At 36.7% G+C, this 21,511-nt stretch overlaps 1 protein-coding gene across 1 annotated transcript in view; it reads right to left on the bottom strand.

Moving 5' to 3' along the window:
- Positions 1–18,665: 18,665 nt before the first annotated feature.
- Positions 18,666–21,511, bottom strand: part of NKAIN2 (sodium/potassium transporting ATPase interacting 2) — a 1,029,637-nt gene continuing 1,026,791 nt past the window's right edge. Inside the window, exon 7 of the mRNA XM_001107707.5 lies at positions 18,666–21,106. Coding sequence (XP_001107707.3) covers positions 21,097–21,106 — 10 coding nt within the window. The 3' untranslated portion in view covers positions 18,666–21,096. The remainder of the gene's footprint in view (positions 21,107–21,511) is intronic.

Below are 21,511 nucleotides of genomic sequence, written 5' to 3'. Positions count from 1 at the left end.
CTCAGGCGATCCACCTACCTCAGCCTCCTAAAGTGCTGGGATTAGAGGCATGAGCCACCGCTCCTGGCCTACAATGTTGTATTAAATAGCAAGAAAGAGAATCAAACACAGCCCTTGGTAACAACCTAAATAATCACGGACAATATTGAGCAAAAGAAGGCTGACACAAAATAGTATACACTGTGATTTACATAAAGTTCAGCAACAGGCAGAACTAATTAATGCTGATTAGGATCAGAGTAGTTATTTATTTGGAGGGATGAGGTAGAGAAGTAACAACCAGATGGGTACATGAGGCAGCCTGCTGTGTGCTAGAAATATCTATCTTGATTTAGGTGTCTCTTAAACATGTGCAATAGGTGTAAAAAACTTTTGAGCTATACACTACATGTTTGTATAGTTTATGTAAGTTATACTTCAACTAAAAATATAAAAAGAGCCATTAGCCGAGAGTGAGAAAGGAGTAGCTAGCTAGAAAGGTTTTGAGACTCTTACAGTATATTTGAAATAGTTACTGTGGAGAATGAGAGAATAAGCTAGTTAAAACAAAGAAGAGTCATTGAGAGCTCAGTGCAATTGAAGATAATGGAAATGGATTTTTACAGTAGTTCTTTCAGTTGCTGTGGTGTAAGTCTAGAAAATAGTTAAATCTTACATAGATTTACCAGAAAACGCTATGAAGTGGATTTCAGATATTTGCAAAAGAAGGGTTAGAATTCTGCACCTTGGAATTCCACTTGCATAAGAAAGATGAGAAAGGCAATGAAGACAGTAAAAGAATGACAGGCAAGGAGGAGGTAGAGAAGTCAAGAAACTGATGATTTATGTAGTCAACAAACAGGTGTCCGATGAATACCAGCGTGAGAGGGCTGAAGACAGATCTGTAGTCAGAGAGGGGTCTGACTGAAAGGACGTTTCAAATATGCAACAGCTTTAGTTATTGATATGATCAGAGGTCATTTTCCCTGGGGATCAGCACCTGAGTAAGACATCAGGATGCAGGAAATACAGCAGGGAGAGCTCTGGGAATTAACAATCATGGGAGAGTGAAGGAAGTATGATTGGACAGAGAGAGAAGTTGAACTGTGAAGGAATCAAAACAAAAGCCTCAGTTGATTATACAAGGAGCTTTGGGATTAGGATTGTCCTTCAATATTGAGGCAAGAGGGCTGTTCTCTTATTCCCCCACAAAGAGCAGTCATGAAGTGTGGGCCTTGGTGATGGGAAGGCGGTGTGACCTTGGGTTAGGACATCCAAGGAGATGTCCCAGGGAAGGTCTTAGTAGAAAGCCGTCAGCCACCAATGCTCTCAGGAGCTGGAGAAATAGATGTCTCTGTCCTAAAAAAAAAAAAAAAAGAGAAAAGACTCAGTTTCCCCTTCTGTGTAATGAGGTCCCATCCTGTCCTGTGGTCTGAGACACTGAGTGTAGTAGAGTTTGCCCATTGTAGTATTGTGCAACAGTATACTTGCACATGGCAGGAAATTATCTGGTATAATGGAATATACCAGATAATTTCCTGCCATGGGTGGTGAACCACAGTGTTCAGTGCAGATATATTCCAGAATTTACCACAGTCTAGACAGCTAAAGAGACATGTGAGAAAGATCCCTGAAGATGAGGCAATGAGAGAACCACAGGCCAGACAGTTGGATTGACTGCTCATATGGAAAAGTCATCAAAGATGAGGTCGGGAAGAAGGGGAAGTCAAGAGGAAGACTGGGAGCTGGGTGCCAGGTTCTCCTATTGGTCTTTTGCCTTTTAGGGGATGATGATTATTCTCCTACATCACTTTCACTTCAGGCTGGGATGTGGTTAAAGGCTCTCCTCATTTTCCAGAAAGTGTAGCTTCACAGACCTAAACTTCACCAACCTCAGCTCCAGTTTTACACTAATCCGGTAGGCGCATATCAGCTCTTCCTCATCACTAATCATCCAGCTCAATTACTGGCCCCTCCTTCATAATCTCCCTGAACACAGAGTCCTCAGGTCATCCTCAGTAATTTAAACTCCCATGTGAGTAACCATCAAATAACCTGCCACTTAGTTTTTTGATTACCTCACTTGCAATGACTTCCCTCTCCACCCTATTCTACTTCAATTACCCACACTCCCACGGCCAGGTAAATGCAAGAATGAGACGAGCATTCAATTAAAACAATTGATGGGGTGTTACAGACTTCTCTGAGATTATACACTGTGAATTTTATTGGCACAAATTGGCAAGATCCTGGATTTTTGTTTTGTTTTTCTTAAAATCTTCAGCAGCATTTGAGATGTACAAAGAAGTACAAAAAAGGATTTGCTCCCTGAGAGTAAGTGGAAGCTAGGCATGCTAAATAATTCAAGGTGCTGGGAATATTCTGGAAACCAATGATCTAAAAAATTAAGAGAGCCCAACAGGAATTGATAGACTGGAAGATAATAAAAGGATAAGTAGACTAGACATCTATTTGTCTAGAGTAGACTAGACATCTCTTTGAGGTCAAAGGCTTGGAAGTGGGCTTGGGGTGTGAGAGGACAGCAACAACAAAAGAGTGTGGTCAGAAAGTGATCAACTGAAGTTTGATGTTTCTGAGACAGAGCAAAGGCTGGCCATGACAATATCCAGGAAGAGGTAGCCTGAGAACAGGGGGAGTGGAAATGGGGTGACTACCTTGCTCTGTGTGGGGTTATATCTTCTGTTTGGATGTGTAGAAAGGGACTTGGTTGCTGTCAGAATGTGTGCAGTTTAGTGGTGCGTGGTCTCTACTCCAAGAAGACAGGTAACTGATCTGCAAAGCTAATTCCTCTTAATATTTTAAGCAGTGAATTAACAAAAAAGCTCTTCAATTGATTACTCTTTCCTCCTACAACTCTAGAAAAATTTATAGAACTTCAACTTGGCAATTATTTATACGCATTCTTGAGCTGTTTTGAAATTGTTTCTTGTAATTTAATTTTGATCCCCCTGGAGACAGTATACTCATACATGGCAGGAAATTATCTGGTATCTTCCATGATTATAAGCCTGAGGAAGGAAATGGAATAGGGGCACAAGAAATACTGTATATTTTGGTGATTCCAATTTTACTATTCTATAATTTCTGTACATAGTTTGTATAGTTGTTGGAGCTGATTTTAACCTCTATGAAACTATTGACATAATAGGGTCTTCTGGGCAAGCTTCTTTCTGTCATGAAGTTAGGAAGTGATTGGATTGATCGAAAAGCCTTTATTTTCACAGCACCTCTGCCAATCCATAGGTAACACTTTCATCGAATTTACTTTCTCCAAGAAGGCATCACAGATAACATTCACCTAATGCTGATTGACCCTTTGCCCTGGTCTTATCTGTCCTTGTATAAACACTTCTCATAAAAATCACACCCTTTTATTTCTATCTATAAATGTATTTTTTATACATTTTATTCTTTGAGCTATAGGTTGTAAATATATCTTTATTCTTCCTCATAAACTTTGGTACCAATAATTTATGTCAGAACTTGATGCAATATGAAAGATAATGTAATATCTACATTCTTAGATAATATAAGACACAAAGAGTAAGAAAATGATTCAAATACTTACTGTATTAGTCAGTTTTTGTGTTACTAATAAAGACATACCCGAGACTGGTTAGTTTATAATGTAAAGAGGTTTAATTGACTCACAGTTCAGCATGGCCACAGAGGCCTCAGGAAACTTACAATCATGGCGGAAGGGGAAGCAAACACATCCTTCTTCACATGGTGGCAGCAAGGAGAAGTGGCAAGCAAAAGGGTGAAAAGCCCCTTATAAAACCATCAGATCTCAGGAGAACTCACTATCACGAGAACAGCATGAGGGTAACCATCCCCATTCAACTATCTCCTACCAGGTCCCTCCCATGACACGTGAGGATTATGAGAACTGCAATTTAAGATAAGATTTGGGTGGGGACACAGCCAAATCATATCACTTACCTATGATCACACAGCTTGTTAATGAGTGATCTTATTTTTCCAGTGTGTGTTCTGGGATACCCCACAGCTATCCTATACCCTAACCCTGTACAGAGATATACATCATAAATTTTTTTCAGCAAAGAATGAAGGGGTCAGAGTATATTACAAAAAGCAGCTGGGTAGAAACAGAAAGAAGATCAGTTCAGGGAAGTGGAATCTGAAGGGATCCAGAAAGAACACAGGAAATGGAGGTTAGGCTGAAGCGCAATGGACATTTGGCAGGAGGATGACACAGTACATTATCAGATGGGCATCAGAGACCAAGAGGTGTTGGATCCCAAGGTAATCAGCCAAAGCATGGCATGACCTTGGTAGTGCCAAACAGGGACACTGAAGTCTTCTTAAGTAAATGAAGAAAGGAACCAGGGTAATCAAAGGATCTCTACATGAATGCCAAAGTCTTCAATAAGGATAGAGTTGGGCTTAAGAAAGATACTGACGTGAACAGTAGAAGGGAGAGAAGGAATAGGAGACAGAAGATCATTGCAACAAGGATGGGTGGTGGATGGTAAAGTCTAATAGATATGCACATCAAGTGATTTGAGATTTTAAAATAAGGATGAAAGAAGGTACAAAAATGTTAATGTTGAGAAAGAAGATTACACTCAACCAGTATGCCCTAAGAAATATTAAGTATGGGAGAGAAATAGCTTTTATGTATGAAGTCTTCAAATTCATGTAACAACCATCAGAGGTGACATGCCTAAAATAATTCAAATGACAATAAAATTGTGCTTAGTTGTGAAAAACACACTTTATTCAAGATCCAGTCATAATTGTAGATCTGCTAGCTTCCACCCAGGTCTAATTGCAGTAGCACCAAATTGAAGTTATGGCTTTTACTACCTAAAGACAAACATTCCATTTAGCCTTTCAGCGTTTTATCTTTCAAGTGTGAAAAATACATGAAAACTAAGGCATTTTTCCCATTGCTTGAAAAGGGAAACATTTCATTTTTATTTTTGATCCTCCTTTGGTCTAGATACCCTAGGACTAGTCAGTTAACACATGCTTAGGGCAAGCCCTCTGGCATGATTCAAATTGAACTAGGATAGGGCCTTCTGATTTCTCCAACTACTTTGAGAGTAAGACAATACAGTACGAAAAGATAGAAAACGTTTGCATAATTGCAAATTATTTTGATCTCTCTTTCTTAGAAGATAGAGAAAAGGTGGCATAGAAGAAACAATCAGCGCAAAATGGGTTTTACATAATCTGTTGATTACTTTGTTTTTTCTACTACTTAAGAATACTGGATTATTAAGAATTTGTAAGCTTTTTATAGTATAAATGCCAATCACCAGAGGCATTTTATTTTTCCTTACTAAGACCATATTCACTGTCATTTGCTTAGGGAAGTCTCATTAACATGGATAAGAAATAAACCACTGAAATTAGACTGTTTTTGGCCATAAGTGGTTATAATCAGCATTCATATCTATAGAACTCACTGTACACTTACCATATATTACTAATTCTTTACGTTCAGTGAGGCAGAAATCTTGGTCTTAAAATATATTTGTATTCCATCAGAGTTGATAGTACACAGTGGATCCTGAACAAATTGAGTTGATTAATACAGCTGTGAAAGACAGGATATATTAAAATTCATTGATAATCTCAATTGGAAAATTTGAGATCTGTTCCTCTGCACATACATGGGTTAGTGTATATTTATAAGTGAAACGTCTGGTGGACAACGTGAGACTATTCCAGCCAAAATTATTTCTGAAAAGTGGGCATTTATTTATGCAATGAGAAATTTACAAATAAATGATGATGTATTTCAGAGCTTGTCTTGATAAGATTTGCACTCAACAGTTTCCAAAGTTAGAGAAAAATATATATCATAAATTTTTAAAAAATCATACATAACGTTCAAGTACAATCTTCATTACAATTTGAAGATATGAATATATGTATACGTGTGTGTATATGTGTGTGTGTGTATATATATATATATGTACTCTCCAGAGACCCTTAGTTATCAATATCCTCTTAATGATGAAGACAGAGTCGTTGCTGTCTTTCTTATTGCCCATGACTATACACATCACCTGCATCTGTCAGTACTATGTTTTTACTTTGCTGAGTGCTCCATTGTGGAAGCACATATACTTTTCTTTGCCTTGTTTCTGGATGTGAATGTTTCCTCTTCTGATCTATCAATGATTGGGGTTATTTTGAAATAACAAGAAACAAGTAAAAACCCATATGGCAGATATTTTTAAAAGAAGTGTTTATTACCATTTTTGGATAAGCAGCTATTCTGTCTTCACTGAAGATAAAGTAAATGTCAATAATCTTAAATTTCTGAAAAGCGCACTTACAGTAGACACAAGATCGAATTTCTCTGCAGTGAATATTGTTAGGGTCAGAATAGATTTTGCTTATGAAAAACCTTGGCCATCTTAATGAGATCTGAATTATCATAGACAAATGTACACTTTTCATATTTTGGAAATTAAAAAAAAAAAACAAAATGAGAAGTTCCTACTAAAATGCTCTTGCTACAGAAACCTCAGTTCTTCCCAGGAACTAGCCCACACCTTGGTATAAGATGCCTTTTCTGAGCATCAGCATTCTTAATTGTAACATATAATGTCATGAAAGATCCTAAAAATCTTAAAAGGGTTCACAGAACTCCTAAAATTAGGATTAAGTCCTCTGCTTCCTATCAATATAAGTTAGAATTCTGAAATTCTAAGAAAAGACAGATTCTTAAAGATGAACTAGTCACTTCTTTCTTTTGATGCAGGAGATTGCTGAGTATTAGGCTGAAGGTATCCAAGTGGAAGAGACATGATGAGACTCTCAGGCCACTGCTATTTCCACTGCATCCCATTGTTGCTAATGATTCATAAAATCCAACTCATTTCTCACACATCACTTCTAAAGACTCACTGTGAGTAAAAGAAAAAAGAAAAGAAAGTCTTTAGAATGGATTAGCTGCTATCTATCAATTCATAATATTTTTATGGAGTTTTCTATAATATTATATTATCAGTTAATTTGGGTTCACAATAGCTTAGGAAAATATGGGCTATGCCATTGAAAACTTTCCACAAAAGCATAACGTAAATTCACATTTAAGTGTTCATTAAATAAAAATATTACCTACACATAATAAAAATACTACAGAAATTTATAAAATGGCAAATAAAAGTCATCCTCCCCATACATTTCTCCTTGTAGAAAAGAACATTGATATGTACAACAGTCTATGTACATAGTTCTTTGTGTGTTCTTAAAAACATACAGAAGTGAAACTGAACATATTGCACTTTGCTTTTGTTAATTTGCTAGTTCATCTAGGCCTATTTTTATTTTTATTTATTTATTTTTTGACATGGGGGTCTCACTCTGTTGCCCAGACTGGAGTACAGTGGCACAATCTCAGCTCACTGCAACCTCTATCTCCCAGATTCAAGTAATTCTTGTGCCTCAGCTGCCTGAGTAGCTGGGATTACAGGTGCATGCCATCAGGCCCAGCTAATTTTTGTATTTTTAGTAGAGACAGGATTTCATCATGTTAGCCAAGCTTGTCTCGAACTCCTGGGCTGAAGTGATCCACCTGCCTTGGCCTCTCAAAGTGCTGGGATTACAGGCATGAGCCACTGCAGCCAGTCTACCTCATTGTTTTTAATAGATGCAAAATATTTTCTGTTACATGGTGTACCATAATTTATCTAATTTTCTATTGAAAAATATTAGGCGAATTGAAGTCTTTGGGTTTTTTTTTTTTGTAAGATAAGGCTTTTAAAATTTATCTTACTGTTCCAAAGATCAAAAGTCCAAAATGGGTTTCTCTGGGCTTGAATGAAGATGTCAACATGTGTCCTCCAGAAGGAACATGGTCCTGTTGACATCTTCCTTCCATTTCTTTGCCTTTTCTGGCTTCTAGAGGATGTCTGCATTCCTTATCTCATAGCCCCTTCCTCCCTCTTCAAACCCAACAGCATTGCATCCTTAAGTCATTTTGACACTCTGACCTCTGCTTCCTTTGTCACATCTCCTTTTCTGACTCTGGTCCTTCTGCTTCTCTCTTAAAAAGACCTTTGTAGTTACATTGGCTAATCTAGCATAATATCCCCATTTCAAAATCTTTAAATTAATCACATCTACAAAAGGGACTACAAAAATCCCTTTTGCTATAAAAGGTAACATATTTGTATGTTTCAGGGATTAAGACATGCACATCTTTGGGTCATTATTCTGCCTGCCGCAGTCACCTGTATTTATTTGTGTTGTTTTAAACCACTAAGTTGTGATAATTTGTTATAGCACCAACAGGAAACTAATATAGTGGTTTTAATCTAGAATTACAATTTAAGGGTCATATCAGCTGTTGTATGTTTCTCTTTCTTTAAATACAAATAGAAATTGTCAACCAAAGAAAGACTGAATTTGTGACCACACTACTAATAATCATAATATACATAAAAAGCTGTTGACTTTTATGGATGAAATGTAAGAAACTTTATTGTTTTAGGAAATACTTTTTTTTTCTTTTTTCTTTTTGTTCTGATGCCTGGTTTTTCATTTTAATGTTCACTATTTATGAAACAGAAATTACCAGGGTGTTTAATGCGGGTAGAATGAGGGAATACCATTACACTGCTGTTGGAGAACTGGAAGTTTTAGCTTTTCTTTAGTCTTCTAACGTAAACAGTTCCTCAGGAAGATGTAACATTTTGTGGTGACATTGAATGCTGCCGGTAAGAATGCATGGCACTGACATCAAATACCAAGCAAGGCCTGCTTTACTGCCCATCACTGTTCCTTTCTGTTTCCGCTCAGCTCTTCTCTGTTAGTTTTCATTTTAAATGTCAAGCACAACCAAAGTAGGAACCGTAGAGGAAAGATCTTATAGACACAATATGTCATAAACGCCTTGTTTTCTTTGAGAGTTGACCAAATTTGTCAAAGTTTACTGAGCTTTTGTTTCTTTCTCCCTGCACAGACTGGGAAAGCATGTTGATGAACATCCTGTGGTCATGATAGGACCAGAGATAAGCCACGAAAGGGATAATTCTAGCATCTTCTCCTGAAATACACTCTCTTCCTAATGAGCCTTTGTTGTCAAGAAATCCCATTTCATGTCTGAATTAAATGTATTTGTGGAAAGTGGGAGTGAGTGAGGTGGGTTGAAGGAAGGAAGTTCCTTGAATAGAGTGGGAACAATTAATTCTGTGAGTGAATGAATAAGATTGACTATAATCAGAGAGAGAAGCCTTCTCTGATATCAAAGAAAAAAACATAGCTACTTATATCTGCATACTGTCCTCTGGAGATTTTGTTTATTAGAGGTTAGAACTGTGGGATTTTATGAACAGAACAACTTGGTTTGAAATTTGGGTCTACTGCTTAGGTGCTGTGACCATGTAGAATACTGTGTCACTTATTGTATACTTAATATTATCTTACATTGCAGAATGTTAAAAAAAAAAAGAAAAAAAAGTAAAGGAAACTTTAGTATTCCAGTGCTTCCGATATATACCCATATAGAAAATATAGATGAAGAAAATATAATCTTTAATTACATAAAATATAGTCATTTCAATTTACTCTTTTGACATGGAATGTCTCAATTCAAGATGCACTATAATTGGGTATATTTTTAGCTTCTACATGCATATTAACAATAAATCCACCTTATGTTCACTAATTGAACTTACACTATCAATAACCTTAACAATTCTTATTTTATAATTTTAGCTAAAAAGCAGCGCTTGCTGTTATTTAAAAATTTTCTTCTTGAATTTACATTCTCAGAATCCCTTAGTTCAATTATATTCATGAATGTTAGTGCCCATGCACTATAATGAATTTCAGTTAGCCTAACGAAACATCTCTCTTTAATAGAAGTGCAATAAAAACATGACTTCATGTTTTTATTATACTTCTATCGTGTTGAAGATATTATGTTTTTATCATGTCAGCCAGGCTAGTCTCGATTACATGTTTTTATCATGTAACTAGACATTTAATTCAATTCATTAAATGGTTCATAACTACTCACCAGCCTTGGTATCCAGCTAATACTTTGGAAACATAATCATTCATCATTCTTAGATAAATCATCCTGAGACTATTTTTACTAATAAGTAAAATAAGTCTTTTTTTTCTTTACAATATTTGTTTTATTTTAATCAAGACTAAGAGTTTAACTATGAAATGTTAATTAGCCAAATGTCTCCAATTCTCTATCAGGTTTTAAATAATATACTATTATCTAAACATTTCCACATCCTTACCCCCTACTTACTAGTTCTTTACTACATTGTTTCATAAATAACCTTTTCAAATCTGTAATTTGAACCAACTTTTAGATAACTTCTGAATTAGACAAAATGATTCTTTTCTGACTAATAACATAACCCTTTTGGGCACATTTTGTATACAGAATTATATGTTAACTAGAATTCTTATGTTTAGTAACCTAAAACTTTAGTGAGACCCTAAAAAGCAAGAAATCCTGAACCATCAGCTATGGGCATTTATAGACAAGAACAATTCCATAATTTTAGAAACATGTTTTCCTGTATCATAACCCTTTCTCAATTGGAAATGACTCATATATTCAATGAGTATCAAAAATAATCTTAAGATTTTAATTTATGCAAAAAGTTTACCTAAAACATTTATCCCACGTACATGGACTCAATTCCCTCATTTTTAAACAGTTTATCTAGATTACTTCTGTAAACTGAGATATTGGACACTATCATTTGAAGTTAGTTATTTCCTTGTTAACCATGTTTTTAATCACCAGAGGACATCAAATGCTCACCTAAACCTAAGTAAGAGCCTCAAAGTTAAATACATGGGTATTTTTGCCAACAACTCAAAATCAAAAGATTTAGCTAATACCAGCTTACTCTCATTTGTCAAAAAAAGGCACACAAACCAAGATCATTTTGTTTTGGCTGGGTTTATAGTTTTATAACCTTCTATGCTAAACCCTGACATCTCAAAATATCTAGCAGAGACAAATATAAAATCCAGACAAAAATGTACGCTGACAATTCTGAAGGTATTTCTATTTTTATTTTACCCATTATTTTAAAGTCAGCTTGTTTTGTAAAGTTATACTTAAGTCACATGCACTTGAAGATTGCTTGGACTTATTTGCTTAATTTATTAGCGCTCTTTTACTTGTCAGCCAATCTGATAGACACAACATATAACAATAAATTACATACAAATAAAGACATCTAGACATGTACACACACATGAATGAAGATCTAATGGGTTGGAATCCTAGCCATGAGATGGCAATACAAGCTCACTGGTTTCACTTTGCCCCAACAGGTAATCCAACGAAGGCTCTGAACCAAAATTTCAGGTACAGAAGTTTCCCTGGCAGTTTGATTTTTAAAGCCAAACCTCTCCAGACTCCAAAGAATACTGGGCCCAAACAGCACCAAAGGAGAGCATCACAGGTTAACCAGGCCCCCTGCTTAGAACAGCAGCACAAAAGCCTGGCCACATGCAATGCCATCCCACTTTCCCATTCAACAGCAAACTTCAGATTCCAAACAAGATTGGGGCCAAACAGTATTGTAACTGTGAGAGAAAATTCGTAAGAGGGCCTAGTACTGGGCCTCAGCACTTCTGCCAAGGGCGTCCGCTTTGGAGAGGTTGAGGACTGGAGGATCTCCCGAAGCGTCCCCCTTTGGTGTCCAATCTTAGAGTGTCAGACGTCTCTGACCTTAGGTGGGCACTGGTGCCACTTGCAAATTTTCCCACCAGAGGCGATGGTCCACTGTGAGCTTTCCTTTTGTCCCAGGATGAAGGCCTTGACTTCTAGCATCCTTATAACTTGATAAGGCCATGCTTTCCCATGTTTCCTGTTCCATGAGCTTTAATGATAGGAGCTGGAGGCTAGGCGGGTTTCTCTGCCCTTAGCCAGTGGACTCCTGGCTGGTCCACCAAAATATGTTACCAGTTGAAGGTGTCCAGGTTCTTGGCGTCTGGAACAAAGAACTTCATCATAATCATCTGTAATGGTCAGAAAGGGGAAACAACTCTGATGCTCTCCAACAAGTGAAAGGTATACAAGCCATAGTATATCCATACCATAAAATCCTCACTGCCCAGGAACAACTTCCAGGGTTCCCAAATCCTTCATATCCCACCAGGAATTTTCTGTAAAATAAGTCTTAATTTCGATTTATTTCAGTAACAAATGGGCGTAAGGGTGAAGTGGCAGCTGGGGTGGAAAGAAATTTTTACTCTTGACTCCTCTAGCAGGGGCAGCTGGCTTCATGGGCATGTGATGGGTGCAGTTTGTTGCACATGGTTCCCATTCTCAGAGGGGTCTGGTGGTTGGTTTATCACTCTACAATCCTCTTCATGAAATTCTTAAGGTGTTATTTTTCAACATGTGGTTGGCAGAGGTGATGTCCTGGGGTGTGTTCATGGAAATTTTGTGATCCAGCAGCAGTACCCAATGGCACTGGCACTGGGCCCTGGGCACAGCATGCAGGTGCATAGTGATTGGCCTGGCTACCTGGCATGCACACACAGGATTGAGGGTGCCCCGGGAACCACTGGGCTTAGTGTGTGATCCAGATGGGACCTGGAACTATATTGGCAATGAGAACAGTGACAGTAGCTGCAAGGTATCTGTACCTCGTATCTTGGGAAAACAGGGGACCCAGGCGGTGTTGGGAACCATGGGAAACCAACTTGCCTGTTAATCCCCCAAGAGAGCAACTCCTTGCAGCTTCTGCACAAATATTCCCTAGTTTAGTGTTGGGACAGTTACTCTCTGTGCTCAACCAGTGAACTTTGTCAGTAAATTATTGAAAAATAAACTTACATACACATAGACATTGCAATAAAGCATATCAGGAAGTTAGTTGAATTAGAAATTATTCAAGGAGTTTACGGTCTTCAGTTTTGAAAACTGTTGAAACATTCCAAATCATATATCCACAGGCTTACAAAGAAAATTAACTTGAATATTGTAGCATTTGCAGTAAACCGAAAATAACTCTATTGTCATATAAAGCTTGAGATAAACAGATTACCAATAAAAAATAATATGAAAAATTGATTTTCTTGTAATGAAGGATATAGTGATAGAATACATAAACATGTTTTGAATTATATACAAATCACGAAGCCACTTTCAGTTTCTTTTATAATCTCCACAAATTATAAGAAATGTCAGAGAAAACACTAAAATGCCACTGAATAGCTTTTTATTTAAAATCAAATCCAAATGAATTAAAATTCTAATTAAATTTAGATAATTAAAAATTTAAAAAGGAAAAATAATTATTTAAAAATTAAGTCAAAATTTGTTTTTATTTTAAATCATTTAATTTAAATAATTTAAATGATTTAAAATTATGTAAACATTTTTAAAAACATTTCATCTGAATTTTAAAATTTAGATAAAACTAAAGAAACTAATTTTTATGAAGAGTTAAATCTTTTCAGAAAAAGTATTTTGTGAATTATCAGCTCTAGATGCCTAAAATTTATCTTCTTCTTATTATTATTATTTTTGAGATAGTCTTGCTCTATCGCTCAGGCTGGTGTGCAGTGGCGCTATCTCAGCTCACTGCAACCTCCACCTCCTGGGTTCAAGTGATTCTCCCGCCTCAGCCCCCCAAGTAGCTGGGACTACAGGCCTGTGCCACCATGCCTGGCTAATTTTTGTATTTTCAGTAGAGACGGGGTTTCACCATGTTGGCCAGGCTAGTCTCAAACTCGTGGACTCAAGCGATCCGGTTGCCTCGTGCCCAGCCAAATTTATCTTTCAAAATTATTTACCTAATTTTTTTCAAAGTAATGTATGAGAAATGTATCCCAATATTTTCACAGTCTGTAAAATGTTCATAATAGCTCCAGCAACAGTTGGGTCAGCAAAAAGATTCTTCTTAAAATTAAAAAACACAAGAAATTGCAATGCATTTGCAAGAATGGCTGACATCTTTTTCAATTGTATTGATTGAAAATGAGCTGGCTAAAAGTTTACATTTTTATGATTTAATCAATAAAGTTGCAGAAATGTGAGTCAGGAAAATCTTATAATCATTGAGAAGTCCCATTAATAAAGTATGTTTATTGTATTATATGCAATTATGACACTCATTCTTTTTATATTTTATAATTATATAGTGTTACTCATATATTATTACTACCCTTGTTATACTTTATAAGTAATAAAATATTGTTAAAGGAAAATGTTTTATACTTTAGTACCTTTGGCAGCATGTTCTTCCTACCCTTTGAATGAAAGGCCCGTTTTCATTGTTCACTGGGCCCAGCAAACTACGTAGCTAGTGCTGGACAGCAAGATTTAGTAAAGAAGTTCATCTCCAGAAGATTTCTCCTCGAATCCTTACTATTCTGTAGATGAAAAAGAAAAATGGCATGTATTTATGGTGTACAACATAATGTTTTGATATAAGTATATATTGTTGAATGGCTAATTCTAGCTAATTAGCATATCTATTACCTCACGTTTCTCTTTTTTTTTTTGTGGTCAGAACACTTAAAATCCATTCTCTTAGACAACTTCAAGTATTCAATGCATTGCTATTAATAAGTACAGTTACCAAGTTGTACAAGGATCTCTTGAACTTATTCCTGCTGTCTAACTGAAATTTTGTATCCTTTGACCATTACCTCTAATCCTCCCCACCCTGAGCCTCTGGTAACCACCATTCTACTCACTGCTTCTATGAATTCAGCCTTTTTAGGTTCCACACATAAGTGAGATTATACAGTCTATGTCTTTTTGTGTCTGGTTTATTTCATTTAACATAATGTCCTTTAGGCTCATCCACATTGCTTTAAATGACAGGATTTCCTTCTTTTGCAAGGCTTGAATAGTATTCCATTGTAGGCATATATTTTATATATATATATACACATACATACCACATTTTCTTGATCCACTTATCCGTTGATGGATACTTTGGTTGATTCTGTATCTTGGCTATTGTGAATAATGTTGCAATGAGCATGGGAGTGTAGAGATCTCTTTGACAGGATGATTTCATTTCCTCTGGATATATACCCAGTAATGGGATTGCTGGATCATATAGTAGTCCTATTTTTGATTTTTGGAGGAACTCCATACCATTTTTCATAATAGCTGCAGTAATTTACATTTCCACCAACAGTGCACAAGGGTTCCCTTTCCTCTGCATACTTGCCAACACCTATCTTTCATCTTTTTGATAACAAGATGGAATCCTTACTTTTATTTTATTTTATTTTTTTTTTTTTTGAGATGGAGTCTCACTCTGTCGCCCAGCCTGGGGTGCAGTGGCGCGATCCTGGCTCACTGCAAGCTCCGCCTCCTGGGTTCACGCCATTCTCCTGCCACAGCCTCCCATGTAGCTGGAACTACAGGTGCCCGCCACCACGCCCGGTTAATTTTTTGTGTTTTTAGTAGAGACGGGGTTTCACCGTGTTAGCCAGGATGGTCTGGATCTCCTCACCTCGTGATCCGCCCGCCTCGGCCTCCCAAAGTGCTGGGATTACAGGCTTGAGCCACCGCGCCCGGCTGGAATCCTTACTCTTTGCAACTTAAACTGACAGGTGATTTGGTCAATTAGAAACAAAAATCTTTCCTGTTTCAGATTATTTATTTCTCTTTCAGTATCCAGAACAACACAAACACCGAATGTGTTTTTGTTTTACCATGAATTATTAGCATGGGTCCTGGCCTCTCGGCCATCTGTTCCTCCTACCTTCCTGCTTTTGGAAATAAGGAGGTCATCTATGGTGAAGCCAGTTCCATGATGTGTGGAACACAAGGTTACTACTTTTAAGAATAATTTTTCATAGCTTTCCTTCAATTTGATACTTTCCCATTGATTTCCAGTTTGTAAGTCTAGCTATTTGACTTCATCCTGAGCGTATCTTGGTCAGCCTGAGTAAACAACGACAAGAGGCTCAGGTGTTCTGGTGGCATCCAGTTTGAAGTCTGGAAGATGTATGTCTGGACAGCTGTGTGCAAAACCTTCTGTACATGAAGATCAGCATATCCCCAAATGATATGATAAGTAAAACTAGAAGAATAATGAAGAAAAATGATAGGCTCATGGAAGGGAATAAACAAGGTATGCCTCTGGTAAATAACTCCCTGAAGGACTCTTAGAAAAGACTTACTGGTTAATTGAATCAATCCATCATCCTTGTGGTGACAGCACCAAATTTGCAATCTTTTTTGGGAGTTGTTTTATTCCTTTCCAATACAGTTTAAATTCATAGAATAAGCAGTTAAAATATACCTGTTTTATTATTAAGGTGTCACATTATGAAGGTACTTTCATTATAGAAAATGCTCACATTAATTTTAATAACAATTTAGAACGAGTAAGAGCATCAACATGTGGTTTGTAAAAGGATTTTTTCTCTCTGAATTTGTCTTACAGAAATTAACTTTTGTTATTTTAAAATTTTAAGCGCGTTTGCTTCTAAACTCCGTAATAATTAAGGATTTTTAAAAAATAACCGTCATTATAAAAATCCGCCTTTATCCCTTTTAGGAGGAACTCAGCTTGTCCTTTTTGCTGTCGTGGGTAGTCATGTCTCCTAACATTGTGCAGATTTCAGTGGGAGATGTGATCCTTGAATGTATTATCTAGTTCAAGTTTTGTTGAATTTAAAGTCATAAAATACATGTATGTTTTATGCATTTGGCCCTCACAACTATCAGAATTGTTTCAAGATGCTCGCATATTGTAAAATGGACATTGTGTATTAATCACAGACTTTGTTCTTTCCTTTCTTGGAGTAGGTGGAAGATAGGCATAAATAAAAGGAAAGAAGCATCGGGCAATGGATCCTAAGCAAAGATTTGCATGTGACAAGAATAATTGGAATTTTACAATGTAAGGATATTCATGTAAAAGCTTCCTAAGTACAAGTGTTGAGTGCTAAAATTTTACCAAAGACAGATGAAACATCTGAAGAAATATTTTCTTGAAGAGTATTGGAAATAGTCAACACGAGACTGCTTATGTAATCTTAATCTCTCTAGTATTAGTTACATCTAAGTGTACTATAAATGAAATAACAGAAAAACATATAGCCCTGAAATTGAACACATAAGTGTCTTACTAATGTATAAGAACACATCATATCTACATGTTTGCATATTAATTTGGATTATGTTTTAAAAAACTATGATATAATAAAATATATTTAACATTGATACTACACTGAACCTGATACATAATAATTCAGAAATATTTTATGATTTAATACTGTTTTAGGGCCTTCCTTATCAAAGTTTATTTGAAGTTATAAAACTCAGGGTCAGTTGATAGAGTCCGGGATTTGTTTTATTCTATTCTGACCAGAGTATACATCCTAAAATTTGCTGTGCAATGGTGAGTTATTTGCATTTTCAGGACACAAGCTAATATTGAATAGTTCCTTAACTGCCTTAGTAGGTTTTATTTTATGGGTTTGAATTATGAATTGGTTTGGATCTCAAAAGTTTGTTCTAAAATGTGACCTGTTTAAAATGAGTTTGTATTTCTGAATTAAAATGGTCTACTCATTATAGTAGAGTGAAATGTATCAGATGTATAGCAGAGTGAAATGTATCAGAGGTTATATTTTTTAACAGTTAACAGATGCAGATCCTGGTTCCACAGGATTTTACCAAACTCACGATCTATTTAATTGAGAACTCCAGAAGAAAGAATCCTTTCTTTACAGTATATATACGTATCGTTGATCTATCAGTTTTGTCCTTTTTATGCAACTACATTGTTGTGTGCATTTCACATCACAGTGTGAAGAAACATCCTGACAGTTATTCACAGTGACTTCAATGAACACCATATCAGTATACTTTTTACACAGGGGACAAAAGTAAAAGCCAGCTTGATCATTTACAAGGCTTTCACCATGCAGCTGAGACGTCAAGGACTACAAGTTGATCTTCAGCTTCTTAAAATATGGCCTCGAAGCCTTTCGTGTCTTCAGTCAGCTCCAGCATTTTGACTGATGGGAGCTGGTGTGTGTCTGTGTGCAGTGGGAGAAAGGACATAATTCTGAACCTGACACAGCCTGCACCTGGAGCAGCCTGGGCCTGCTGCCCTCAATTCTTTGGGTGCATATAATCAACCTCATCTGAAACATTGTTTGTACAATCGCTAATGCCAGTGGCTAATCTTTTCTATTTGCCTGCTTTATCCCAATACTGTCTTCTATTGAGGTGAATATCAATATTTGAATAACAATAACAAAAGATTCTGTAATCAAAGTGGAAATAAATGAGTATTTTAGATTATTTTAAATAATTCGGCCTGTAAAAATAAAAAGAAAAACTCTGCCTATAATTTAACCAAGATTTTAAAAAATAGTGACCTAACCCTCTGTCAACTATTAGCTTGATGGTAACTCTAAATCCCAGATAGAAGGTGGGGTGGGGGAAAGTTCTCCAAATGACAAGTCTATTGCAGGCAGTCTTCTAAAAGAACCCTCAGTGTTAGCAGATAATGAAAGTACATGTTACCTATGACTGAGCAGAAATGATGCCATGACCTGGCAATTTCTTTTCACTGCTGACATATCCCTGCACTGCACAAAATATCAGTGTTGCCTTCATGTACATTTAATAGAGTTTCTCTGTCAATGACATAAGCAAATACACCATGAGAAGCAGCAGGGGTTTTCAGGGATGGCTCAGAAACTTAAGCATTTTTCCATTTATTTTTAAAATGCAAATTACACGAGTAAGTCAAAAAAATCACTCTGTTAAAAATACATTCAGAATTAACAAATGCAAAAAAAAGGACACATCAGGATCATAACTCTTGCCTTCTGAATATTAGGTTTATAACAAAAGCTCAGCCTAGAAAAATAGCATTCTTCACCGGATTTTGAGGAGGATACAGCTGTACAACTGTAGATGTTTTCCCAGATATAATCACACTACTGTGCTTACTACTCCCATAAAAGACCTGTCCACCTATTACTTTTTAGTAGTCAACTACTGTTTTTTAAAATTTTGGTGGTGATGATAGTCATGATTTGGTGAAAACTTGGCTGTAACTGAAAGCAGGAATATGAGGGCTTATTTTCTGTAGCCATATACATGTAGTATAAGGTGAAATGTCACCACAGCATGAACGTACAGTGAAACCTCATTTTAATAGTCACATTAAAAGTCACATTAGAATAGTTTGTGGCATGTATAGTATTTATATTTTAGGAATCAAAGGACAATACATTGGTAAATATTTTTCTCATACATTAAACATGCACGTCACTATAAAAGCGTCTTATGAGGTTTCACTGACATGTTCGCAATTGTTTATTTTATACATGTATGTATGGACAAACACACAACCCACTGAGGAAATTCAAGCATGAGTGCTGGAATCTTTTTTTATAGTTTATGTTCCAATGATAACTCTTTGTTCCTCTATCATTTTCAAATGTTTCTGTGTGTGTATATTACAGACATCCATGCAAACACAGTAATGGAACTGGTGTATGTAGATCTGAATGGGCTAAGGTCCAAAGTAGTTTAATCCAATAACTGAAACTTCATAGAAATCAAAGAAAAAACTTGCTCCATGCCAATTTATAACTTCTGAATTTCACTGCACTAAAGAATGGTGTGTTAGTTTCAAAAAATTGAGTTTAATGTCTCAGGTGTATCCAAGAAAAGATACGACTCATCTGAGTTCCTGATAAGCCTGAGCTAATTATGTTTTCCACTAATGAAAACCAAATAATGCTTTAAAATATAGAACAAAATTTCCTAGGAGTTCAGAATATTCCATAAACACATTGACCTACTATTAAGTTTCCAAAGGCATCTTGTTGCCAACTACGTTAACAGCACAGTTTTTTTCTGCCACAATAATACAGGAGGATTGAAATACACTCTAACACACAACAGATCCCCCAAATACCACAAAAAGATCTCAAATATTTCACCAAGGTAACTATTGCTCCCCCCACCCACCCAAAAATAATCTTGTACGCTGAAGTTAGAAAAAAAAGTTCACCTACGTAGAGTCTTCAATTTGAATTAGATATAAAAGAGTAAACATAGCTAATACATATTCAGTTGGCCTCTGTTGATAGAAATCCACAGCTGTTTCTGTGTTAGTAAAAGACAATTGTAGATACTTATAAAAGCACCTAGAGTGCAATAAATAAAATCAGCGAGTTAAGCCATTTCTGCTTTCTGCTTCCAGTAGATTAGTGAGTTTAGTAGATTAATGTTTTACTCTGTCCCATCCCCAACCCCATCAGAAGACCATATTTTAGAATTACAAAGATGACAAATATTGTTATTGTTACTTGTCTCTTTTGGGCCACCATGGAGGCTCTATGGTAAAGCACTTTGCTGACAGCTGGCACTTTTCTTATACAGACACACTGGAGCTGCTGAGCTATTCAGTCTTGTTCCTTGACATGAAACACACAGGCTTGAACTCATTCAGAATTAATAGCAGTGTGTTAGCCTAAAGGAAGTGACTTGGGGCTGTCTGCACTGAGATTCTTGGGCACACAACATAGGTGGGTTAAGGCAAGTATGTACGGTACAGCCTTTAGGGCAAACAATCTGCCATTTCGGACTTCGGGTACAAGGTCATCATGACATGTTTTGTTTGTTTTTGCAATTACATTGCCTAAGTAGCCGTGGTGCTGTCAAGATGTGTGGAGTGCAGAAGACAGAGCTCTCAAACTAATGTGCCTTGGATGACTTCCCAGCTCACAGAGGCCGACCGGCTGGGCTGCAGAGGAGTTAGCAATGGCCAGCAACCGTTGGGCATCAACACATCTCCTTTTGAACTTTCCAAAGGCCTGGGAGAAAGGAGCCTGCTTTCAGGAAATCCAAGATGGGCGTGTCCTGCATGTTTGTCTGTCTCAGTTAGAAAGAGGAGGTCAAGTGGAATTGGTGTGTGCGTGCTCACGTGTGTGTGTGTGCGTGTGTGTGTGTGCGTGTGTGTGTGTCAGTGTTGTATGTAGAGGCTTTGCATTTGTTTTGTTAATACGTATATGTATTTAAACTCGGTTGCTTCTTGCTCTTCATAAAATGCAGGAGGCCACTGCGAAAAAAGTTCTTTGAAAGGTTCGTGGGCTGACATACTGAAGTCATCTGTATTATTTTGACCTAAGAGAGAGAAAAGATGTTTTTAGTCAAGGGAGAAAGCGACGGGTGCCTATTGCTCACCACCTTCTCTCACCTTTCCAAGCACAAGAGCAAACAAACAAACAAACAAAAAAGAAGCCCAAATTGGGTTTTAAATAATTTTCCTCCTTTTTTTAAATTCATTGCAACTGCATGGATAGAGAGGCCAGTTTTGGTCATTTAGAATCTATTTCCAGGGACAACTGAAATGAATATGTACTTCTGTACAATTAGGCTGCCAAAAAGAATGCAATGTTTTCAAATGTTGTCTGATATACTATAGGATATTCTTATATTGCTGGAAGCCCAATCAGATCTCTACTTGCTCTGACAGTCACTTAGGTCCCTGGTAGTCAAAGCAGCTATTTTGTTAAAAACTTAAGCTGT

Source organism: Macaca mulatta, chromosome 4 (genome assembly GCF_049350105.2).
Source record: "Macaca mulatta isolate MMU2019108-1 chromosome 4, T2T-MMU8v2.0, whole genome shotgun sequence".
NCBI lineage: Eukaryota > Metazoa > Chordata > Mammalia > Primates > Cercopithecidae > Macaca > Macaca mulatta.
This window is presented reverse-complemented; position numbering and strand designations above follow the sequence as displayed.